The sequence below is a fragment of the Platalea leucorodia genome, assembly GCF_965183815.1.
Source record: "Platalea leucorodia genome assembly, chromosome: 4".
In the NCBI taxonomy this organism is placed as follows: Eukaryota; Metazoa; Chordata; class Aves; order Pelecaniformes; family Threskiornithidae; genus Platalea; species Platalea leucorodia.
In genome coordinates this window covers 88765920-88792813 of record NC_138826.1, presented here as the reverse complement: position 1 = coordinate 88792813, position 26894 = coordinate 88765920, and the positions used below count along the sequence as shown (strand labels likewise).

The 26894-nt window shown below is 38.6% G+C and overlaps 1 protein-coding gene across 1 annotated transcript; it reads right to left on the bottom strand.

The window, feature by feature from the left end:
- Positions 1–520: 520 nt before the first annotated feature.
- On the bottom strand, positions 521–26894 carry MDM1 (Mdm1 nuclear protein). Its single transcript, XM_082309696.1, has 15 exons — positions 26835–26894; positions 26214–26319; positions 23472–23833; positions 22889–23023; positions 20634–20789; positions 18434–18567; positions 16165–16264; positions 11300–11338; positions 10758–10933; positions 9056–9334; positions 7190–7338; positions 6935–7065; positions 5727–5985; positions 4582–4650; positions 521–2340 (listed from the first exon to the last, which is right to left on the bottom strand). Exons 1-15 carry the CDS (start codon positions 26850–26852, stop codon positions 2234–2236), a joined length of 2220 nt encoding a protein of 739 aa, XP_082165822.1. The 5' UTR covers positions 26853–26894; the 3' UTR covers positions 521–2233.

Sequence of the window (26894 nt, the reverse complement as noted above, 5' to 3'; positions counted from 1 at the left end):
TTTGTACCCCCATGCAACAAAAATGTCTCCCTCCTTTACCACTTCTCCCTGGCAGAAATCAATATACATCTAACACACTCAGTCCTACCCAGATGCACTAGACTCATAGTGCAATACTGTAAGCAAAATTGGCACATACGCTCTTATAATATCTATGACTTGCAGGCCTCAAAATCAGGCCTGCACAAGAACTCTGACAGAGCTGTCAGATAGCCAGGAATCCCAGGAAAACTTAGAAAAACAAAAATAAAAGATTTAAAAAGAGGAGAGTTCATAAAACTCAAATTACAGGTACCACAGAGGAGAAGTAGTGGATGATGAGAGCTCTCGGCCATGAGAACCATGAGAATGTGTTGAATATGAAAAACGTAGACAGAAGATACCCAAATTAACCCACCCACAACACACTGCAGCAATATTCCCTCCTAAACAAAAATATTTCCATTTTTTAGCCATGAAGTTTTCCACTACAGAACTATCATTTTAGAGGAAAACTGGCAATTTTCATAAAGGCTGTTGCACACAAACACAGTTTCCCTTTCAGCAGAAACTTTCTGACCATTTATAACTTACATATTAAGTGCACGCAACAGAATAATCCCAGAAGTCCTGGAGATAAAATAAAATACCTTGATTTGTTTCAAAAAAACTCCACTGGTAGGAAGCTACTGCAATGCACAATTTCTGGAAGACATGGACACTGTTTTCTAACGTGATCAGTACTGGATACCACTCACTCTTTAAATCAACACCTCATTTGTTGGGGGCTGGCCCTTTGGGCATTGCAGCCTTCCAGCCTGTGTAGCACCCATCTGCTCTGGGTCATGATTCCAACTATCTGTAGCCAGTCACGATTCCAAGTACCAACATATCTAGCTTTAATAACTTATTCTTTCTGAAGATCAGTTCCAAGGTAACATCTTGTCTTTCAAAAGTGCATGGATGTTCCAGCTGAACAGGTGAAACAGAGAACTAAACAGAGAAGTGCCAACATAATAGGCTCTACCAATTTATCTGGCATAACTTGGATAGAAACAGATCAAGCAACCTTTTTTATTTTCAGTCATATGCATACATAATTGTGTATAAAATCGAAATGTAAGCAAACGTGTACAAAATTCAAATTGTTCTTGTATAAAATTTCCAAATGAAGTAATATTAAAACCTGAAGCCACACAAGAAGAACCAAACTGCCTGCTAGCCACCTATTTCCTCTACTTCATGGTAACTTGTTTGCATCACTTGGAAAGATAAAACAAACTTGTCAGCATAAATCACAAACATTTTTCACTGTGACAATCATAACAGTATGCCAGTCTCCCAGCAACAGGCAACTAGGAGGAGAGGCAATTAAAATGTCAAAGTCAAGAAAAAACATTCTTCTGAGTTTACTTTAAGAGATCAACTACTCCTAAATACCTGAGTTTGAAGTGGGGCTGAGGAAGGCCACTGTTTAAGGTGGCTGAGGTTGCTTTTTCTAGAGAAGTTGAAATTAACACTAAACACAAGTCTTGCCCACAAAAGACAAACCTTCACATCAGTACATCTGACAAACTGCAGTACTTTACACATTGAACTCTAACAGTCATCCTGGCCAAAAAAATGTGGGCAATGAACAAACGCTAATGCTTCGTGTCCTTTTCTCAAACTCCTGTATGTTCCACGTTAGCTTCACTAAGAAATAATAAGAATTTTTTGGTAACATGTTAAAAGCAGTAAGTAGTAAAAGTAACTTTTTGTTACAGCACTGTGTTGTACTGACAATTCATACAGTAACATAAATATACCAGGGATGCCTTTAAGATAGCTGGTTAAAATCAAGCAACTGAGGTGTTTGGTGAATGATGGTGTTGCAACAGAATACTGTCCCAGGTCATACTGCATGACTGCAGCAGAATACCTTGAATACTAACACACAGGTTGCATAAAAAAATAACTATCTCAGTTTCAAGAGGTGCCACTGTAAAAAAAAAACCAAAACAAAACAAAACACATAGCTGTTGTGACATAGTGAATTAAGACATAACTCTCAGACATAAAGGACCTACATTTTCAACACTGGTTGGAATACTGAAATTTTAAATTGGGATGGCAAGTCCTAAAAGTGGGGCCGTATTAGTGTTAAGCGAAAGAATGCTGCATATCTACAATCACAATTTTTCAAAATGTACACTACAAACTATAAAAAATAAATCATTTTACAGAATAGTTTCTATACAACAGGTGGGAGAGATTATTTCTTGCCCCAGAAATCCTTCCTCTTCTGAGCTCGTTCCAGTATCTGAGATGCAAGCGAGCTAGATGCTGCCGAGCGAGCAGAAATCTGAGACAATCTGTCATCTGTGGGGAAACCAACAAGGGAAAAAGTAAATAGGAAGATTAAATATACATATTAAAACACAGCTGACATTCCTGGCAGACTTTAAAAGTGAAAATATTTTTATGCCCTCTTTCACAATGGATGCTGAAATAGTACCACAATACACTTTAGTTCTATTACTTGGTAACTGACATGCTGGAGAAGACCCTCACTAGAAAGCTGCTAGTATGCTAGCTAAGTTTAAGAGAGCTACGTGCCCAGCTCTTGACAAACTCCAGAATGAGATCCCTACTGTCACCTGGGAATTGCCCAATTCTCCAAGTCATCTTTACATTTACTCTCAGAAATCATTCCTCTACCACTGAAGTCTGTATAGACTAGACTCTGATAATGACATATTCACAAAAGCAACCCACCGCTTCAAGCAAAGCAGACAACCTTAGAATAACACGACTAAAATATCAGAACCTATGTTGCCAAGAGCCCTTCTGTGCCAAAACCAGCTAGTGTGCCACAAGCTGTTAAAAGAAATGTGTCTTCTGAAAAAAACAGGAAGTTTAACACAAAGACAACAAGAAGCATACTTTAAAAATGTATTTTCGAAAGGTCTTTTTGAATGCAGGGTCCACTTCACACTCAGCAGAACTCTTAAAATTAAGCACCCTGGATGCTGCTTCTCTGATAAAGCACAACATTATACTTCTTTAACATCATTATTAAAATGTTGCTACAGTTCTGTCACGATGGTCTCTATGAAAAATGACCTTAATTACACCCATTCTCCCGTAATGGATTAAAAAGAACCGTATCACTACTCTCCAGCCCCTTGCCAACAAAAAACAACAAAAAATTCCACAACTCAATCCTAACAGGACCTGTACTTTGCCAGTGTTTCAATTAACTTTTCAGCAGCATTTCTAAATTCTTGAAATACAGTGATCCAAACAGCCCGTCACAGGCTCACACACTATGCATAACAACTATATTGCCATGTATGAGCAAACTGCTAACTGCATTTCTGCAAACAGACACATCACTGGAATAATTGCCGGGTTTGTATGTACATGAACAAATATGGGCATATGAAATATCTGTGAGCTGGCACATTGCACCTGTTTCTGAAAGCTCATACATCATCACTCAGCTCATAGGAAAAAAAAAGAAAAAGAAACAGCAGTTACAGCATTTAATCTGTGTGCAGCAAGCTTGTGGGAAGCTGCAGAGTACTATAGGATTTTGCATGTTTTATGTAGATACACAGATGCTTGGCTGAGCCATCTGCACAACCCACACATTTTCCAGCCAACTGCAATGAGTAAAACAGAGAATCGGCCTGAACCTTGGTTAAAACCAAGGAGCAAACAAGCGTAAGGGGTACAGAAAAAAGCTTTTGGTTGCTCTGGGGTACATCTATAAATAAACTGCAATCAGATATAAGCTTGCTCTGCCCATACTCTAATCTGAACCGAACACAGGTGATTGCAACTAGCATGGTACCACACCAAGCTCAACCTCATACACCATGCTAAGAAACAATGTGTAGCACCTCAAGCTTATGAGGCTACAGTGCCTTTGGCTGACTTACACTACTGAAAGTTTATTTGTGTCTGCCCACAAAAGGGCCAAGAAGATGCACTGGTGGGCTGTGCACTGGCTGCTCCCCCAGATTAACTTTACAGTAAACAGAAAGAAAGACCAAAACAGCAATCGGAATAACACAATGCCGTAAGTAGCCCTAATACACTGAGCAGAGGAACGGGTGTGAAAATTGAAGTCAGAGGAATCATTTTATGCTGCATATCTGGTGCTGAAGTCTCACAAGAAAAATCTTTATCTTAAGATTTTTGGTACCTTCTAAGTTGCATCCAAAGGTACTGCAGCTGCAACCTGAGCTGTGATCATTTTGCAGTTTGCTTCTGTTGCTATCAACACAAAGGCTTAAAAAATGTGTGGCAAGGAAATGATTTTAGGTATGGAACCGAGCAAGCTATCGTAACCATATTGAGCCACAATGATCCATTTAATTTTCAACTGCATTTAATGGTTTATTCATACTAGAATATATCTTCATATTCATACTTCAGATTACTAGAATGAACATTTTCAAATTATTTTGATGAAACAATGCAGTAGTTATTCATGCAAACACATAAACCAGTATTACTTACTGCATTCATAAACCTCTCACATTAGTGCAAATGTTAAAATTCATCTAGGTAATATACACATGATGTACAATAATACTTTGGGACAAGAAATACCTTCATCATTATAGCTCCTTTCCTGAAGGGGTACCTGGAAAGACCTCGTTTTTGGATTGCCAACAATCCCTAAAAGTCAAAGGCACAGTTTTGAATCATTTCAAAATAGACAAAGGATAATATTTCATCTTAGAACATTTTAAAACGTTACAACATTATTTCCAAAACATGAGTCTTATAAATAGCAAACATACTCAAAATTCCATGAGGCTCCTTTAAGCTGAGGTAAAATAAACTTACTCCACTGTATTCTTCTCAAGGCTCCTATCTTTGGTAGATGCTACAAGTTACTTAGTGAACTGCACTCGAGGTGCAGAGCTAGAACACAGCACCAATTCTAACCTCTTTCTGAGGAAATTCTCTGGATTTCACCATCCCACTTAACCTGACAACTACTTGTTCCGTTCTAGAATGGAAATACTACTTTAGTTTAGCTAATCTTTACAATAAAAGGACCAAGAATTGTAGGACCTTAAGCAGCTACAGAAAGTGTTTCTGGAATGGTGACTTAAGCACATCATAAACTTCATTTTGTCTAAGGGGTGAAGGATTCTTTTATCAAATTTATGCCCCCAGTACCCCTAAACATTGTTAAAAATCTTTGAAATGCTCCAGCACAAATTCCTCCTCAGTCAAGAAATGGCTTTTCTCAATATCCAATAAATCTTTTATAGATGGCTTTTTTGCTTCCATATCCTGCAGAAATATGTAAGGAGCTTATCTCTCAGAAATCCACAGCTCCTGCAAAATAATACCACACTATAAAGGTCGCCAGTTACACACAGCTTTTGGTAACTGCAGCTGGAAAAGTGTCACAGCATCCAGTGGTAACCTAAAGATTAAAAATTACAACTGTTCATGCTAAACCAAACATTTTTCATAATGAGTAAGTACTTATTGAAATTAACAAGGCAAAATTAGACAACAGACCACTAGAATACAATGATATTAGTGGAATCTGAAACTAAGGTGGAGAGTTGTGCCCATTTTCTAAGTAAGACTAAACCTACAGTAGAAAAGCTTTTGTTTACAAATAACACCTTCTTTGTAGAGTCTGTAAGGCAGCAAGCTTGGCCTGAACACCACACGGTAGCCATTTCCATCCTGCAGCACTCTAACACAGACAGTTAATACACAAAACCCACCATTATGCTGGAATTCTGGATCCTTCAGAGTCCCTTGAATACGACGAGAGGGACTCCAGCAAGGCACAGAGCAGCTTTTGGCTGACTTCAGCACAGGAGGTGCAGAGGAATGCTCTTGATGGGCTGAAGCAAGAGGAACTTGCTCATCAGAAACACTGTTAGGAGGCCACTGATCCTGCCTAAGTGGCAGAGGATCCAAAGTTCGCAGCCCAGCAGGTGGAGAGGTAAGGAGTGAAACAGCTTCCACTTCCACATCAGGCTAAAACACAACAGAAAGAAAGGGGAAAAAAAAAAAAAAAACCAACACAAAAACCCAACATCTCATATACAGCCTTCCAGTACAGATGTTCATATATGCAGCAAATGTTTGCTTTACACTGTTATGCTTCTCATGAGGGTACTGGAAGAATAAGTATTTCAAGCTTGTGAGACAGCTTAAAGAAAATCTATTCCTAATAACCAGTGTTTAACATGGTCTGAAAGTAATCTAGTCAGGTCAAACCAAAAGCTTATTTTCTTCACGGCAAAAAAAATATGTTCTTAAACCAACATAACCAACTTCTCATGCACTTGTGTCTGATTCTATTACAGAACTTACTACAGAGGACGTATTGCAGTGAAATGCTATCTGTCTTTGTAGAACTCAGACTAAGCACAACTTGACAAAAAAACCCCACAATTTTGAGAGGAAGACAGTTAAACAACTCCTAAACGTTTCTATTTTTCTTTTAGTAACTATGCAAGCTGCAAAGTAAAAGAAGCACAACAGTAAAGGAAAGGGAGAATGAAACTATTACGGCACATTTACCTATCTTGTACATAGGCACCCAACCTCTCCTTCTTGAGTTTCTTTCAAGTCAAGGAATCTGGAGCCTATGTCAGTGGCAAGCTACAGTAACATTAATGGGGAAATCAACAGTTCCTAATAGCAAGTTTGTTTGTTTGTTTTTTTTTAAACAGATCCTGTGCATTGAGCAGAAAAAGCCAAAATGGAGCACATCCAATCTCACTCCAATAGTCTCAACTCCTTTGCTTGATACCCCCCAAAAAATTATTTATTCAGACATCAGCCTTTTTAGTCACAGACGCTGAGAATTTTAGAACAGTAAAAGACAACTCAAGAAAAATATTTATTAAATAAATTATTCACAGTTACTTAAAAAGCACATTCCTAAAATGCATAATGGTAAGTCTCTTTTCTGGCTCACCCGGAAGGACCTTCGTTTTGCAGCTTCTCTTGCACCTTGCTTAGCTGAAGAAGGGTCTGTTCCTAAACCTCGTGTTCTCTGCTGTGAAGATGAAGACTTGAATTTAGGAGGAGACACTAGAACCGCACCTCCTATTGTAGTGGAGAAGATGAAAAATGCTTCATTACCTTAAATAACCTAATAAATTAATTCATATTTGTCTTTTTTTTTCTTTAGTTCTTGAAATAGTGCTTTGCATTTAAAAGTCTTTTTTACCAACAGCTGGGGTAGTGAGATCATGATGAGTCCTCTGAGCTCCACCAAGAGCTCTCAGCTTCGGGGTAGGAAGCCTGCCACCTGTCCTCGAGGATACAGAAGAAGAATCTGACACAGCTGCAGAAGAATTCAATACTAAGACATTCTCACTGCAAAAAATGAGAAATGATTAAAGGATTAGCTAAGGACTCAAGAGTCTTGCACTCAAGCTTTTTGTTTCTAATATATTCCTACAATGAAGCCTAAGGCAAGACAGTTAGGGCAATAACACACCAACAGCCTGTAGCCAGAACATCTGCTTGCAATGGGGAGTCCTGGATTCCAGCCCTTGAGCCTCAGTTTCTGTATTTTATTTTTTTTTTATGGAACTGGATAAAATACATAAACAGTCTCAAGCTGCAAATTCAGGCTCCCTCTGTCCCAATAAACCTTGAATGTATTGCTGCACAGTAGCAGAGACTCAACAGGAGGGCTGGAAACAGCACTCACCCGGAAAAACTTTGAACGTGGTTGCCACCATAGAGGTGGGAATGTGGGTTTGACTCTTTTCAGTCAACGTGGTGGAACTGAAACCAAGTATCCCACACTTACGTAACCGCTCTAGCCCCCAGGTTATTAAATAAATCAGTACTACTACTTCTGTCTTTTTCCTCCAGATGCATTTCTAAAGGAGGTGGTAGCATACCCACACTGTGCACGCTAGACATCCTCTGAGGACATCTAGGCAAAGAATGCCCCATTTCTAGCTCTCAAGCAGGCTTAGATAACATACAAGCATTAAGCTGCTCTGCATGGCCAAGTCCAGAGCACATCTCAGCACACACACAACCACATTGCAGGACAACAGAAAACCTTCAATGTCAATCAGAGACACATGTATGAACTAGATAACCTCTAAAATTAGATATAAACATAAGAAGGTTTTCAGGATGATGGTTTTGAAAGCCTGCATTCAATTTCTATTTGAGTCTAGCATCTCAATCTTTCTTTGCCTGGGTTTTGCATACAGGATATTATCCCCAAAGGAGACAATTAAAATTCCTTACCTTTGATTTGTGCTGCAACACCAAAGATAAAACCCAATGAGGAATACAAAACACTTAGATGGTATGGTAACAAATGGGCCAAAGTTATTCAGATTTAAACATCTATCAAACTAGAATATTGTTCTACCAAAAAAAGTATGCAAAACTTGCACAGTAAAAAGCCAGAGACTTCTGTAACTAAACATAATTTGTATCTTTCAACTGTCAAATACAGTACTATGCATTGTACTATGCATATACTGAATTGATCTCATTATTTCTAAATACCCCTCCACCTTTTTCCCACCTGTGCTCAGGAACATAATCACCAGTGATTACTGGATGCTAGTTATTTTTTTCTCCCAAGTCCTTTATCTTTGCCCATTAATTTTTTTAAGAAAAATAGATGCTTAAGTAAAAGATTAGCATTTATTCTATCCTTTCAGTCCTATCAATCCTACACTGTCAATTCGAAGCAAATTGTGAGCTTTAATTTTCACTACACTTGGCTGCTGTGTAATGAACAGTCTGTTCTCAGAGGCCCATACTGCAAATTTTATAGTTTTGGAAAAAAACATTAGAATTGTTCATGCTTTTACAAACTTCTGTCCTGCAAGTTAGAAATCCAGTATTTTTAATGATGGACCCATTTCCATCAACCAGCTCAATGTCTTGAACCTTCTCATTCCTTATCATACTGTTAAAAACAAAAATAGTGTCACACCAACTTATATTCTCTTAAGGAAATCTGATTTAAAAACAAAAATTAGTAAACATACAAATTTCTGAGATGTTAGAGGAAAAAATGACATATATACACCACAAGAATGTTCAGTCTTACCCTTCCATTTTCTTATCTTCATTGGCATCCTTATTGTTTTCTTCTAACTGCTGAGCCACGACTGCAGCCTGTTCATCTTGGTTTTCTTCCTCTTCCGCTGATTGCCGATTCTCCCTTTCTTCAGTATCTTCTTGTTCACCCCAAACTAAACGCCTTTTGACTGGAAGAGTTAAAGCATCTGCCAAGTCTTTCTTCTCAGTGCTGTCCTGGTGTGGCTGTTCTCTGGAGTCAGGTTGCTGCAGCATTTTGGGGCTTGGTGCAGTCTCTTTTTCAGAAACTCTAGATAACAAAGAAAGCAGTGTTTCATATCATTGATTTGCATGATATACACATGTCTATGTAGAACACATTCATCCAGTTCAGTCCTTTGCCAAAAGTACAGCTCAGATATTAAAAAGTGGTACAGCTGACATGACAAATGGTTAAATTTCCACTGAAGTTTTAACTGATGTTTAGTTTGAAAATGGGTTGTGCTTAAATACTATGAAAACTCTTTCTGGATTACCATTTCCAAAAATGTAATGTAAAATTAGGGCTCTATTTCCAATTTAAAGAACAAGTTAGATTATCAGAAGTGCTCAAAAAATAACTAGTCCCATGTCTGATGGCACAATTTTGAAAGCCAAGCAGTTTAGAAGACTCCTCTTTAGGCACAACTTTTGAAAGTCTTAAGATCTCAGCTGCTCACAGAAATCAGTGCAAATTAGCCCAGGGCACAAAAATGAGATCAATAAGAGGATCTGTATTTCAGAGGCAAAAAAACAAACCAGGAAACCAAAAGATCTACACCATACTTAATGTAACATATTATAGTGTAATAAATACTCTTTTACCTGTCATCCTCCAATGCTTATTAGAGCTACGGTCATGCAAATGGGTAGATCTCCCTCACACACACAAGACAAGTAGTGCCCATACAGCAGCCTAAGTGGACTACAGGCAGAGGCATTGAAGGCACTGTTTTTAAATATCAGATCTCAGAGAAGACAGAAATGGCCTTTTTTTTCCTCCTTGCTTCAGCAATAGCTGTCTGTACATTTCACTAAAATACTAATTCCGAATTTTCCTAGCAAGGGATTTAATATCTGCCAATTTTGATCTCCATCAAAGAAAGGAGAAAATGGATGTACACCCTTCCAGTTCCTAAGTCTTCATCTCAGAACTAAACAGCGTCCAAGACTCAACCACGAGATTAATTAATCCTGACAAGAGCACTGATAACATCTGAGTAGGCAAAACATATTTCATATCATTCCAGTGGAAAGAAGAATATTACTTCAGTATGACTCAGTGTGAAATTCCTCCAGACTTGATGAGACTAGGGTTGCCACACTAAATATGTATTTGTGCAGAATTATAAAGGAGTAACTTTCTCTTCTTTCAAAAGACTGGACTGTACTTCCTTTTCAATTTGAGCATGTATCAAGTGATGTATCTGTGAGAAGGTAAATGCCCTCATCTGTTCTAGAGGATTTACATATCACAGAATCGTAGAACAGACCAGGTTGGAAGGGTCCTCGAAAGACCATCTGGTCCAACCTTTCGTGGGGAAAGGGAGCCTCGATGAGATTATTGAGCACCCTGTCCAATCGCATCTTGAATACAGTCGAACATCCAAGATCTCACAGCTATGCTAAGCCTATATTCAGCATTTTGCTCTGTTTCAAAGCTGCAGAATAACAGGCAGGAATGACAACCTTACCCAGCAAGATCTAGTGCTCTGATGTTGTTGCTGATGCCTTCTTCTGAACTGGAATTTGAGGACACATCCCAAAGACTGTTATTATCGGACAGGATCTGATTGAGATGGTATCGGGAGAAATGCGTTCCCTCTACTCGTTGCCTGTAAGCCTTTGCTCTTTCTCGAAGTTCTCTCACCTACACATCAAGGTTTCATAAGTTGCACGTCTGTTTGAAGTTCACTAATAGGCTATTATAAAGTATTTGCATTAGCTAATGGTAGCTAGAGGAGAAAGGCAAGTTACTCATAATACATGGCCACCCACAGCACAAACATTGCATGCCACAGTAAATGCAAGAAAAGGAAAGCAAAAATAACAAAAGTGTATATTTAGTAAGCATGTTTGAGCCATGAAGCCAAAGCAAAATTGTCAATTATTCATTCAATGAGCACAAAAAGTTATGCAGCAACTATGGATAAGTTTAGTGCTGGATTCTAGGTTTTCCATCAGCGGTCAGACACAGCGCTCCAAACACTGAAACAGGAACTTAGATGCAACCAACCTCCATATACCACATGGAATTTAGGGTGTTTTGAGATGCCTAAGGAGAGGAATACAGAATTATTTTAAAATTTCTTATTTTTTCTCAACACTGTATTGTTATTATCACCCTTGTAACTTTATTTCAGTCTAAGTAAGAAATTAAATGCTAAAAACCTGTCAACGTAGCTCTATGCTGCCTCCCTGAGATTCAGTAAAAAGCTGTAAAACAACTACATCAGCACTGGTATTTCACCAGTTTTTGAGGAAATTAATTTAGATTTCTAAGCATTAACACTCAAAAAATACATTCACCACCAATTTATGATTATTTCAAGTCAACAGATCTATGTGCATGTGTAATACTGAGTTTGTATGCTGTGAACACTGCAACTGTCTCTAGCTACATTAATCTTATCTCAGTGAGGAGCTGATGATTACATGAGAACTCTTGGCGCTATTGTATGTAAGACATAATATCAAAATCATTCCTTCTAGGCTATCAGTAACTGTAAGAATGAGATACAAAACTAATCAGATGTCAGGTTTAGTCTTAAAATTAGAAGTGAAAAGCCCTCTCTTTAGACGTGATACTGCTGATTATACACTATCATTTTTATGGTTAAAACTATTTAAACACTCACACTGCCTTGTGTCCTTCACCCAAACACAATTAAAGTGCAGGAAGAAAAAGCAACAACAAAACTTTTATGTTTAAATTATTAAAAATAACTTTGTGATATTGTTGTGTGAATTCTGGCTCACTAAAAAATGGTTCACAGGAAATAAGCATTTTGTCAAAGAGCAGGAAAGTAACACTGACACTTCCTCAAGCACATTTTCATAGCTTTTCTTATTTATTCTTCTTTCATGATAGGCTTCGTGTAGTTCTTCCTGGAAGGAACAGAGTTTGTGGGCCAAATTCCACTGAACTCACAAAAAGTAACTAGATGCAGCAGACTGAAATCCACTTAGCCCATACCAGCTAACATCCCACAATTTGACCCACTAAACTTCCAAAGAATAGCCCATTAAAAATATGTGCTTGTCATTTTAAGAGGAGAGTTTAAAGTTTGAGGTGCAAGTGATTTACTGGATTATTCACATTAAGTAGAAGAATGAAAACTTAATTATGATAGCCACAACAGAAGGAATATAAATTCAGAGCAACAGGACACTGCAGGGGGTGGAAGAATACTATGTCTCCAGTGAATTGTGAAGAAGCACAAAGGACAACCGTCTCCTTCAGTGACTCAGCGGGCAGCATTATCTCAGCAGGACACAGGCCCCAGAGAGTCCTACTGTGATTATGAATTGACTGCATTAATTTTTCAAAAGCATAATTCAAAGCAATTTTTTCATTCAACTGCTGAAAAGCAACCCTTAATAATACATTGCAGAGTAGCAGTCTAGGAGTAATCACTATGGCTAAGGTCATACCAGGATTCTATTATGGTATTTGCCTGTTTGGGCTCAGACCTTCAGAAAGTCTGCTTTGGACCCAAAGTTACCCATGTGCAATCCCAACTAAGGGAGAAACCAGACTGGATCAGTCAGAGCTTATCATCTAATCACTTATGCTAAGCGAGAGATGTTCTGTAGGAACCTTTCACAGGGGTGAGTCTCAACAACCCACCAGATATAGAGGTTAGATACACCTCTGAAGAACATGTCTCTTCATGTCAGTGCATTACATGGGAACAGGTATGGAATCATGTAGAAACCAGAAGGACTGCTGAGCAGCCTATACTGTGAATGGCCAAAGCACCTTTACTGCTTTACAATAAAACCGATGCGCTTGACACTTTTTTCAAGTTATGCATGCTTTCATTAATCTGCTGTTAACATATTTCTCAAACGGCTAGGTTCTTTCTTACGTCTCAACCATGAATGAAATATTTTATTCAGTCCTATTATTTTAGCCATGCTGGATCCCATCTTGCAGTTCTTAGAACAAAAACATTGAAGGATGCTACAAAAAAAAAAAAAAAAAAAAAAAAAAGCCTGGCCAAGAATCAGGTCTGTCAGGATTTTTATTCTTGCATTAACAGAGGTTTTAAGAATTAACCTTGGTTTTCTTCCAACCTGTCTTGAAGACCGGAAAATTCCAAGCTTTAACCTTGCTCTTTGCTTTCACTACAGCCACAAAAAGCTTCTTATTAAGAATTACAACCCTCAATGATACATATAGAAATATTAACAAGACAATAGCGAATTAAAAAAAACTCCATATAGAAAAAATCCCACACAGTAACACATTTACACAAGATAGATATTATTCTTTGCCTACTACTAAAACTAGTTTGATATGCTGTACTTGTTTTGGCTGGGATAGAGTTAAATTTCTTTATAGTAGCTCCAGGGATGTTTTAGCTATTGCTGAAAGGTGCTTACACAGCATCAAGGCCTTTCCTGCTTCTCGCACTACCCCACCAGCGAGGAGGCTGGAGGTGCACAAGAAGTTGGGAGAGGACACAGCTGGGACAGCTGACCCCAACTGACCAAAGGGCTATTCCATACCATATGATGTCATGCTCAGCATATAAAGCTGGGGGAAGAAGGAGGAACGGGGGGGAGATTTGGAGTGATGGCATTTGTCTTCCCAAGTAACCGTTATGCGTGGTGGAGCCCTGCTTTCCTGGAGATGGCTGAACACCTGCCTGCCGATGGGAAGTAGTGAATGAATTCCTTGGTTGGCTGTCCTTGCATGCACAGCTTTTGCTTTACCTGTCTTTATCTCAACCCACAAGTTTTCTCACTTTTCCCCTTCTGATTCTCTCCTCCATCCCACTGCAGGGGAGTGAACAAGTGGCTGTGCAGGGGTCAGCTGCCTACTGGTGTTAAACCACAACATATGCTCACAGGCATGTGATTTAAAGTCTAAGAGAGACAGGAGAAATTCAGGTAATTCCAATTAAAGAAGTCTTTTCTATATGAACTCATACTAGAATCTAATGTAGGTATGCATACATAAAAATGTGTATGTAATCTAAGAACATTTGTCATCAATAAAATATTTGTTATTACAGTCTTAAAATGAATTTGGTTCTTCCAGCTACCGAGCACAACTCCTTAATTTAGAGTGCCCTAAAAATCCAAATAATTCTTTCTTTACTTCTTCTACTGCCAAGTGACTTCTTTCTAGTTTCCTGCAAATCTCTTGTCAGCAAGAAAATCTCCACGGAAAAGTTAGAGACATCCAAAACACTTATGTACAGTGTGGGAACTTCTTGGTTTCTCATACACTCTAACTAAATGCTGCATATATTTACTTCCTACATCTCTGAAACACAACCCATAAAGGATCCTGCCTGGTACAGTAGAACATCCATCCACCACCTGCAGGCTCCTCATTCTTTTCCTTGACTGTACTGCAGTGACTCCTCCCAGCTGGCTGTGCCGCAAACACCATACACTCCAAGGAAACACATCCCTTCCCCTTTACTTCCCTACCAGTCAGTTGCTCTTGAAGCTGAGCACGTCTCCTGACTGTTTTGAATGTTAGTGATGCAACACCCAGTCTCCAAATGAAAGTCTTACATGCCAGAAAAATGACATAATATTCTACAGAAACATTCCGTATACCACTTAGTCAGGCGGCATGCAATAGTTCAGAATATTCTACAGTCTTAGTTACAGTAAATCTAATGCATATATCAACACATATCAAAAATAAAAATATTTCTTGTTTTTAGTACTCTAACATCCTCTTGAGTCTCTTTTCACAGAATGGATTATCTCATGCATGCATACACAAAATTTTATTATGAATCATTGCATACTACAATATACTTTAAACTTTGAGACCTATTTCTCATTAGGTATTTTGTATATATTCAATATATATTTCTTTTTGCCTAAGAAGAAAATTACTTGCTAGATTAAGTCCAGTGAGAAAACACAGAACTGAATGCTACCACACTACTACTGCAATTCTTAGAAAACGTTATTTTCAAAATCTCAAAGCCCAACAACCTAGAGCCATCCACTCCAGTTCTACCTTCCACATCAGCTTGGATCCAACTGATGAGGAAACTCACATTTCCAAGTACTTGCCACACATTTAGTAGCGCACAGTGTCTTACAACGGTTCCCTCTATCAGCTGGGAGAAGCCTAAGTTAATTCAGTGAGATCTGACAGTTGCAGAACTAGGTCTAGCAGTTTCTTAGCACACTGCTAACGGTTTTGATTTACTTGACTAATTCAGGAGATTATACTCAATCATCTCTTGCTAAGAAATCCTATGATCCTGAAGCTCTTCAGCATTTTCAGAGTTCGGTGAAACGAGTTCCTATACAGTATAATACTGATCGCAGTTACTGAATAAACTACAAGAAAATACTTAGATTGGCTGAAACTTGCAAGAGAAATTCTCACTTTTATGTTGTGTATGACTGAATTCAGCTGACCGCTTTGAATGCATTCAGCATGGCAAGCTAACAAACTGAGCCTGACTATCAAGCTGACCTAGGCTGATACATATGTTGGCCTCTTCCTTTTATTCCCTTGGAATCTCCTATCATCCAATTCTGCATTTTGAAAACTTCTGCTTGTTAAAACTGGGCTGAACATCAATGCTGAGATTATCTGCTCCAAGAGACTCTGTTCTGAATGATTCTGATTGTAAGGGAAACAAAATTCCTCCCTCACTTTGGATGTCACATTAATGTATTCTTTAAGTCATACCATCTCTTATTTTTTCTTGCTATGTATTATACTGACTTGTCAGAACCTAATCGCCTTTGTATAGTCACCTTTGGGAGCTTGAGTCGTTAGCATTACAATCTCAAAACCGTATCTTATAAACACCACAATTCAAAGTTTTTTGCATCTAAAAATCAAAATACAAAGCATACTCAGGCTTCAGATTTTTTAAGAATACTCACCTGGTTGGGAACTTTACTCCTAATACGAGACCAAGCTCCATCTTTGTAGATATACTGGGCCGGAGACAAAAATTTTGACCTGTATTCAGTGTTCATCTTCCTAAGAAATCAAGAATGAGAAGAGGAAAAAAAGATAGAAAGAGTAAAGCTCGATATCCAGAATACTCTTTAAGAGCACTTCTAAAGTTATATCAACAATCATAAGTATACTTGCACTTAAATGCCAGGGCTGAGATGTGAAAAACACATGCTTTGAAACACAGCTCATCCATACCAACACACCAAGGAAAGCTGTGAAAAAGCTCATTCACAGTTGGTGGCTCTTCAAGTAGTTACTCCTGTTGGTTTTTCCTCACAACCCTTCTGCCAGAAGATTTTGCCCTGACAGCCAAATCAGCAGAACGTAATACACACATAAGCCTCACTTACTTCAATGCAAAGTGCAGCATCTTGGTTTAAAGTCACTGATGAAGGTGCATTTAAGTAAAAATGCCTGGTTTGGCACTAATGTGTCTGAGACATTTCCTTCTATGAACTCTACTCTGAAAGCACTCTGCACATGGGTGAGGTGAACTGTTGGGGCTAGAAACATCTGACTACCAGGACAACGGTCAGTATAATTCATCTAACTATGTCCTGCTCGCGTTGATCTTCAAAAGGCCTCACTGCTTGAAAAGATGGATTCATCTTCCCTTCTGCTACACACATACATACACAGAAAAATTAACATCATCTAACCTATAGCAGGCAATAAGCAATACTTCAAGTCCTTAGGCACTGAACTGTGGATTTATCAGCTTAAATCTAAAGAGGTTTTTGCTTTTAATCTTGCTTCAGAACATTACTAACTTTAATGTATTCAGCATTGGGTGAAAAACCCCTTTTTTTCAGTCCTTCTTCAGAAACAGACCATAAAAGCCTGAAGTCAGAGAATAAAATGCATCTTGTAAAAAGAAAAATACCAAGGCAAAAAAAACCCTTTCTATTCAAAATTTCTTTCCATATGTCACTTTCTTTGAAACTGACAGAATTCCTTCGGTTTTGGTTGCAAAACTAATGGATTAGCTCAAAAAACACATCACTGCTGTGCCTTGATCCCAGTCATTCTGCTGCAAAAGCAGGCCACGCAGTGCAGCTTCCATATAAAGTAACAGTCCTGTCTGCATATTGAGAACTGCACATTAACAGCTATTTGCCCAGTGACTGTTTTGGAAACTTTTGTCTTGTGCTACCGCACTGAAGGGATAAGAGGCAGAAATTTGTCCTTCAATGAAAAAAGTCATAGCAAATGATGAAGAATTTTACACACTACTCACTGCAAAATTGACTACAATCTACCACATCAAACAGCTACGAAAACGGAAGAGTTAAAGGTTTTAACTACACTATATCCACTCACTTTTTCATAAAGCAATTTTATTTCATAGAATTTTGGGTGGTCATTTTGTAATTATCTCCCAATATCCAACAGCATTCAGACCTAGGTAAGTCTCCTCTCCCATCTTTAATCTAATGCCTTAACACTGCCAGAAAGTCATGTGAATGAAACCAATCACTGGAACATACATTAAGCACAAAAACAGCAGAGATGGATTAATTTATGCATTTTAAAACCTACATCCATTCTGGGCTTTTCTCTTGGCATATCTCAGCTGTGCAGAAAATGGAAACGAGTTCAGTTCCTGCAATGTAGGTATGTAGCAGAAGAAAAAGATACTTTGATAGCGCTCAGTAATATACAATTTTCATCTTATTTCCGTGCTTGTCAGATTACCCTAAATGGACAGATTTCTTTACTTCCCTTTACCTCACGTGTTTGCTTTTGTTACTCTGGGACAGAAGGTAGTATGGACTAGAAAAAGCAGACATCAAGTACAATCATCACAGTTGTAAGGCGTGCAGCAAGCACAGGAGAGCAGTTTGAAAGGTGACTACAACTTCCAAAGCACTCACTGCAAGTTTAGTAGCAGCACTGCACCAATTTAATTTCATTCTTGTTAAATTTATTAATAATATTATTATTATTGCGTCAGAAGGTTCAACTGAACAAGTGTGGTTACAAAACTTCCACTTCCGCTGCCCAGAGAAGGGGATGGAAATCAACACCAGGTTTAGATGTACCCCCAGAAAGCTCAATCCCAGCGCTGCAAGGGGACATCTGCCCCTGCAACTGTAGCATGGCGTGGTTAAAGGTCCATCATCCATCATTCTAAGTATTAGGCTGCTGTACACCTATTCACTAGGCTAGGTTTTCCTATTTTATACATACCCACGACTTGTATGTAAAGAGAGGGGCTTTGGACTGATATGTTGCTTATTTTTTGGTTTAGGATGTTTCTGTTCTGATTTCCCTTGTTTTGCTGCATCTTCTGCTGGCTTTTGAAACGGTTCTTCCCTCTTACTCTAAGGCAAAGATAATTTTAAAAATACCACATTAGCTAGCAATCTGAAAACCCTCATATTCCTTTTGACATCAAGTTTTGCAAAAAGTTAATTTTATTTTAGTATTAGCTGTTTTGCATATTTAATACAAACAAGAATATTACATTCCTTTGTTAATACAAAAATAAAATAGCAAAATGCGAAAGCTAAGATTCTGAGTGCAACATTCAGTTAGTTAGATGATCTATTTTGTACACTTTACAACATGAATTTAACATGAAACACAGAAATAATACGATACTTGCGCATTCTAACCTGAGTTGTGTAAGACTTAACATGTATATTTCTGGAATTTCTAATAAATAAAAAAACAGAAACTCTTAGCTTTATAGTCAAGCAAGATAAACCAATTTATAATAAACCAAAAGGCAAATTTTTAATTTGCTGCCATTCTGTCTTATAAAGGGTCAGATTGACTTGTTCAGTTTTCACATCAAAGATATTTTTTTCCTGCTTATTCTATCCTCTCAGAAATCTCATGAATGATTTCTGATTCTGCTAGAGATCTTCACAGATATTGTTCAAATTCAAGGAAAAATAAAAAAAGGAAAGCAAAAAAAAAAGAGCCCACCAAAAGCTCCCAAAACTTTTTCAAGATATTCATCAGAGAACAGATACCGGTATAAACAAAAAGCATTTTAGACACTTTCACCAAAATTCCCTTCTCATGCCTTCTCTCCCTTCACTTTATTAGCTCTCTTGGGAAAACCTAACCTGAATTTCCAATATGAAAAACAAAGAAATGCTTCCTGAAAGGCTCATGCCTTTCAAGCTTTCTTCACATCTGCTAAAAGAGGCAAAAGGGGACATAAAATTCCTCATTCCCAGATGAGATTTAAAGCACTGGGCAGGTCTGAGTTTTAAATGGTAAAGCCTCCAAGCCAACAATCATCTTTAAGAACCTCAAAAGTACTGAGAGCTTAAGCTGAGCCACAGGCACTCCATGTTAAGTATGCGTTTTGCTCAGTAATGGTCCTAGTGAACATGTTGTCTGACAATGGCTCTTTCTGTTTTATCAAGGAACAGAGATGGGTACGGAAGAGACTCATATGTGGTCCTTCTATCTGAAGGATGGTTAGCTAACCTGCAGGAATTTAGACAACACTACACTTGGCAGCTTGCTACAAAAATAGATGTTCATATGTCCACCTTGCAAAATAGGTTAGCTGTCATGCAGTCTAAATTGCTCTCACCTATTTTCAGAAGGTCTCAGTCTGAAACAATTCCTTTTCATTAAATCTATCTGGTAAAAAGGCCATAGCCATGTTTCCTAAAAGTCCATTTAAGGTTGTCCAAGCCAACAGCAGGACAATGAAATGCAAGGCCTCAGACAGCTGAATTACTTTCATAAAAGATATTTTAATGTTTTGAACTGAGTAACAGAGCCTACGTAGGCTACACGATGTCCTGTTATAGCCCTGTGCTAAACACAATTACTTACCTTCCAACTTATCAAGGCAAAGGCAAATGAATTGTAACCCTTCATCCATGTTTCTTCAAATTACAACTATTGGGTGAAAACCAGTTCCAACTGTATATCAATATATTTTTTTTTTTAATTCACGCTATGTCTGACTTATGAGATCCAAAAAGTTCCAGACCTCCCTTCCAACCCTCCTGCATACCCAGAGAGTAAACTAGTACCAATGAGAGTATAAATCAGAGACTTAGATTTCAGAAACTATCCTAATGACTAAAAACAAAGTTTCAATTTAAAAAAAAAAAGAACCCACTTGAAAACTCATAAATTAAGGTGACAGGAAAAACACACTTAAAATGTCATTGTAAACTGAACAAATGCACTACAGAAACTACAGAAGCCACTACAGAAACCCCTAAGAGCAAACAGAGCTGCACAGTGTTATTTTCAGTCTTTTATAGCAAAATCACTACTGAGTCCAGTGTCATTAGCAACAGCCCCAAAATGTAACTAAAACATTTCAAAATAAACCCACTCGTGCATTATAGAAAAGAACAATCAAAATTACAGAAGTATCGTAATGCCTTTCTTTTAGAGAAATATTTACTTGTTCACAAACTGGAAATTCTTTCTCTTCTGAACCAGCTCTCTCTTGTGGACCCTCAACAGGAGGAGACTCTCTGAAATTTCTCTCATGTGCAGTTTCAGAAGTAATTGCAGGAGATTTAAACGGAGGTACGGATTTACTTGTGTTGCAAATAATCTTTGGGGAAAGAAAACAACAACAAAAAAAGCATGTGATTTTCATACCTTAAGGCTAAATTTTCAAAATCAGTTAACCAGTTCATGCAAATACACTCACATAGGAGCAGAGAGACGGTCACGTGTACAAATAAAGCATGTGCAGACTAATTAACTTCTAGGACAAACTGAAGAGAAACTTAGTCTGATAAAAACACATTTAAAAGTGACGAAGTCACAGTTAAACCTGTTCTTACTGAAGTTCACTAACAGAGGTTTTTCTTTATTTGGGAAGACAGTTCACCTTCAGAGTTGTATGTAGGATCATATTTTTAAAATGTATGCCATAAAACTTCCCTATGGGTCTTCAGTACACATCCAGTCCATAAGTAACAGACAACTGTTGTGTGTTTTAGAACTGGATGCTTAGGGCTTGGTAATTTGAGCTATCCACTATTTTCCCATCAAGACTGTATTATAAACCAAGGTAGAGAATTTGCCTAATAGGTGGTCAGATATCATTTCCTCGTGGGGTGCTGAATTAAAAGACCGTGCCATATGTCACAAGCATACATTTTCCCCAGCTTTGGTATGAGAGTTTAGGTCTGACTTATAACCTAATTTGGATAACTTTGATATTTTCACAGAATCTCTTCAAGGGAATGGTATTGTCATTATTCAGTGCTCAGGTATACTCTCCGTCATATCAACAGCAATCAAAAGAAAATCAGTTTGTTAATACATCTAATTTTTATCATGAAACTCTAATCTTAAGTTTAGAACCTGCAAACATTTGTACATATTTAGACATTCTCTAAGTTTTATTTATCTAAGGATTTATAGTGCCTACAGACTTAATTCTTATGGCTTCTCATTCTGTATAAGCTCTGCAAAAAAAAGTTTGCTATTTTACATTCCACAGTTTTTCTTCTGAAATAGCACATTGTTCACAAGCCTCAATGCTGACACTATCAAACTGATTTCTAATAGAATCAAATGGAATTCTCTATGAAATTTTCCATAAGGTGACGTTCTGGGACCTCTCTCTTCCTCAAATGGCCCTTTGGCTTCTCTACTATTGTCACGCATTTCAGTGAGTTTTCCTTCTATAAGGGACTGCTGGGAAACAGATATCTCAAAGGAAGTCCACCTGCTGGGCATTCCAACAAGAAAAAGACAGGAACAGTTTTTATATTGATTGGTCCTAGTTACCAACATTTATTGCCTCTGAAAGCTGTTACTGAACAAATCTGCTACCTGTGGGTAAAAACAGAGAGAGCACCATCTGTAATAATCCCATTAATGTATATGCTCCTAGTGAAGAAACAGAAGACAAAAGCAGAAGTGCCTATTTTATACTGTAAAATGACCAAAAGATGGACTGAGTCTCCTAAGTCCTGATCCCAGTAACAATGAACTGAAAACACAAAGCAGTCTTACAGAGTTACTCTTTGTGGTCTGATAAGAAATAGCAGCATTTCCAATCCTACGAAGTCCAAAAACTCGTGATATATACCAAAATGCCACAAGAGTGTCTTAAAATCAGAAGATTCCACTTTTAAATATAAGCAGTTCTCATAAAAGAAAAAACACTACAAAGATGCACTTTAGGGCCTGGAAGTATATGTGCACAGAGATGGAGACTGAGAATAAGAAACTGTGGTAACCCATAAAAGACCATGAGAATAAATAGTGAAACCTGAATGATTTCAGTGGCAAGACATGTTATTATGATACAGAACACCTGAACATTCATCTGTTGATTAGCTATATATTAGGTAACATAAAAAAGATAAAAATGAAGGGTAACATTGAGTAGGATCTTAGAGCTCCTAAGGTAAATTAATGCAAACAGATGAAAATGGTCCCGGACAGAACACAACCAGGGAGAACAAGAACAAGTAATTAGACCTGACTACAATAAAGAATGACAGGGAAACAAATCTAATTATAGTGCACTTTTGTATATTGGAAGAAAAAAAAAAAACAAACATGTAACAGCATTCACGTTTGGACACGCCCCCCCCCCCAAAGAGGAGGAAAGGAAATCTTGGAAAGTAAGCAACTTTGCTGATACATAAAAGAAAGTATTCTTTTACTTTTTGGGTTCTTTAAAGTTACCTGTTCAGCTGCAAGTATCGGTGACTTTTCATGAGGACTCTTCCAGACAAATTGGCTTTGATATTCAGAATTTCTGGGGAAAGTATTTAAACGTGAAATATTCATGCCTGATTTCCTCTGAAGGACCCTGTGAAGCTGAAAACGTAAAAAAGAAAAAAAAAAAAAAAACAACACCAATTGTTCCCTTTCCTACAATGTTTTGCAAGTCAAGTATCTTTCAATGCACACTTTCAAACCAATGGTTTGGTTTTTGGTTGTATGAATTAAATGAATACAAAGTACATTTTCTCATTACAGCCAACAACCCAAAAAAGTCTATATATCATTGGCTAAATCCTTGTTTAACTGAAATCAATAGGGACAGCATATGAAGGGCAAAATTCCTATTGGCCTAAGTGGAACCAAAATCTGGTCTCAAAAGTACTGCTCTCCCAACACAGAAGCTACAACATAGAAGAACATCAAAATACAGAACTAAGGAGAGAGTTAGACAACAGAAGCTGGTGTGTGTGTATTACTGTAAATACCAGATTACTAATTTTTATACTGGTCAATTGAAAAAAAAAAAAAAATCTTCCCTTACCCCATTACTCATTTTTTCGAATTCCTTTTTTGGAGATGCAAATGCTTCATTTTGATTTGGCGGAGCTGCAGAGGGTGATCTCTTCATGTTGTTTTCTGCAAGGGCAAGAACTGTTTCACCTCTAGAATCTACCGAATGTGATCGAACTTTTGGGGCGAGTCTGGGACCTTCTGGCGTTCCAATTTTTTCCTGATTCACATCATTGTTGTTGTGGTCTGAGTGCAACTCTGCAGTCCTAAGAGGCTCAGTTTCAAGTGGGTCATTCAAATCACAATCTGCTGTCCATTCAAAGGACTTTGAAATCTGTGGATTATGGTAAGGTACCCTTCTCTTGGAAATGAAGTTTGGTTCTCTTGTGATTCCTGAAAAAGACACATTAGGTTTAACAAAAACATTCTGTTGAAGACATAATATCACTGTACTACAAGAACAAACTGGAAGTTTATCATACAACTGATTATTACAAAAAACTATTGTAGTATCCTTGAGCAATGACAACCTATGAATTACGGGCACAGCTGAGAAATTCTGTCTCTTTCCTATTTGCAAAAGCCTTTCCTTTCCACTAAAGAGAGACGGGAACATGGTGCTCCAGGACCCTATAAAGCAAAAATGACCACAGGACAATCTTTTGCAAGTTGATTCTGGGAGTTGAACAACAGCAACAAAATTAACACAGCCAGTGAAAAGAATGTGGTTAACACAGATACAGAATAACTGACTTGCAGTGATAAAAAATGGCACAAACACTTCGCATTGCACATGCACAAAGTACCTTGCTGAACAGGTTCTCACCTACTGTGACAGGACAGTGACAGACCCCTATCCATCTAATACAACTATGATTTAAAACCCATCTCAGATAGCTGGTGACTTTTTACAGTACAAACACAAAACATATCCAAAATTCTAAAAAACCCTATGTAACAAAACCAGGCATCAAGTTATTTTAAATAATTGCTGGCCGTTACACATGCAGATGAAAATAAAATTACCCTACTATTTTAAGAAAAGGATTGAATGACTGAACACATTTAAAGCAGGAAATCATAATCCAACTGCAAAGTGCTCAACTGCAATGGACAAATAAGTGAAGGCCCCTAACTGGCTGAAAGAAATACTTTCTAGGAGAGAGAGAAACTCCTATCTCATGAAAAAGCAAGGCAGAAAGAGAGAACAACCTACAGTGAAAGGTATACAGAATGTCTGCATGTCCAAATATACTCACAGGTGGCAGGAAATAATTCCAGTGGAAAAACACTGGAAAAGTAGCAGGAAAGAACTCAGAGCACCTGCAGCTGTTAACTTTTTGTGGTGATGTTCCAAGTCATTCTTAAAACTGCCAACTATGTGTTTCAACAGGAAGAACCATAAGTTGACATTAATTATCAAAACCAATCTGCAAATCCTATGAGGTGTCAAGAGGGACATTTGAAGATGCACACGGTTAAATGGCCAGAGAAGAGGTGGGAGTGAAAATGAACGCAAAGGTGGAGGAAAACTACACCAAGCACGCACAAAAACACCACTACAACGTGAGGAGGAGCAGAAACTGCTATATTGCTAACTCACGACTTTATTGCAAGTCTTGTAATATTTGCAGTTTAGTTCAACTGGAAAAAAAGCAGAGCTTACAATTTTAAAAAGAAGTTAATGTGTTTGGATGTTCGGGTGTTTCAGAATTCGTGGAAGTTATTCTCTTCAATACAGGTGCCCAAACACAGAGCCATGTGCTAGGGAAAGCAAGGTTAAAAAAATATATATTTTTGTTGGCAGCAATGGAAGAAAGCAGTAATATATATAAAGCATCACCATTGGCAAGATTAAATTATTTATTAAAATGTCTAGTATCTCAACTGAAAACAAACCATACTCCCAGTAGTTGGTTCTTAATTACTAGGCCATAATTTAGAACACTTACCCTATTGTAGGAATTAATATAGTGGACTCTAATTACACAGACTGCATAGTGTGGTTACACTGAATTGCACAATTTTGTTAATCTGTCTTGTGCCACTCCAATAATTCCTATTTTTTACTGCTCCTTCTCAGAGCACTGTACTTGTCATCACTCCGCAGCTTACTCCTTTTCCTCAACTCTCTACGGGCCTTTCAATGCAGCTGCTATTTCCTTTGTCTTCTACTTTCCAATCCCACATTTTCCTGCCATGATAACGTCTATAACTCCTAACTCCTAGACTACAGCATCACAAGCTTTTCCATTTAATGCCCATCTGTTCTTTTTCTTCCCCTAGTTAGCTGCCCCTGTAGGTCTTCGTAAAAATTTTACTTTGTATCAAACTTTGCCCTAAATTAGTCTCCTCTTAAATATGGAATTTTACTTACTGTTTCCGTGAACCACAGGTAACCCAATGCCTCCTTTTACACACCTTATATGGGTTAACACTCCATCTGTGCTTCATGTTTGGGACTCAGCTTATGCTGCATGTCAGAAATGACGTTTTTTTCATGTTTTATATAAATAGCACTAACATCAAAAGAAAGTTTCAGTGTAGCCACAAAGAATATGGCATTCAAAAACATATTCTAAACGATGACCAGGAATATACTTTTAACTGTATAAACTGTACAAACTGCAAACACTACCAGTTCACTGCGGTCATGCACTCAATCACAGCAAACCCCTCTAGACCTCCTGCAGCCCAGGCTCATCCTTACCAGAGCCGGCCTGGGCAGCGCCGGGGTCCTGCGATGGAGGGGGCAGCTTTCAGGGGCGCTTACCGAACTGATCCGACCGAAGTCCTGCCCACAAGGATTTCTGCTGCTGGGACGGGCTACAAAACTCTGGGGTTTTCCATTTGAAGTTTCTCTTATATTCACTCAGACCCTGCCGCAAACAGAGGGGTGTCTGTCGAGTGCCCGGTGCGCATCCCGCTTCGCTGCCTCTCTTGGTGACAGATCTCCAAGGGGAACAACCGCAACAAGGCCGCTGCAGGGTTCAGCTAAGCTGGCAGGTTGCTCTGCATCTCCCAAACCCACCCCCATCGAACAACAAAAACTACTTGCAGGAAACGGCATGAAATAATTTCATGCACCGAGAAGTATGCAAAAACTTGTTTGTATCTTTAAGTGAGTAAAATTTCAGGAACAAACACAGCCTGAACCCTCTGTCACCCACACGACTGAACTCCTTCTGTCTTTATTAGCCAGCGCTCCTCAGCGTGAGGGTCTCCCCTTCCCCGCTGCGCCGGCGGCACCCCAGAAATGGCCGCACCCCCTCCTTCTGCCGGGGCCCGCCGCCCCCCGGGCCCGGGGCCCCGCCCGCCCGCGCAGCGCACGGCCGCCGCCACAGCCCCCCCCCGCCGCCACGGCCGCCGCCCGGCGGCCCCGCCGCCGCCTCACCCTGAAGCGCACGGGCATGGCGGAGCGCCGGCTGCCGGGCCGCGGCCGTCAACACCGCCG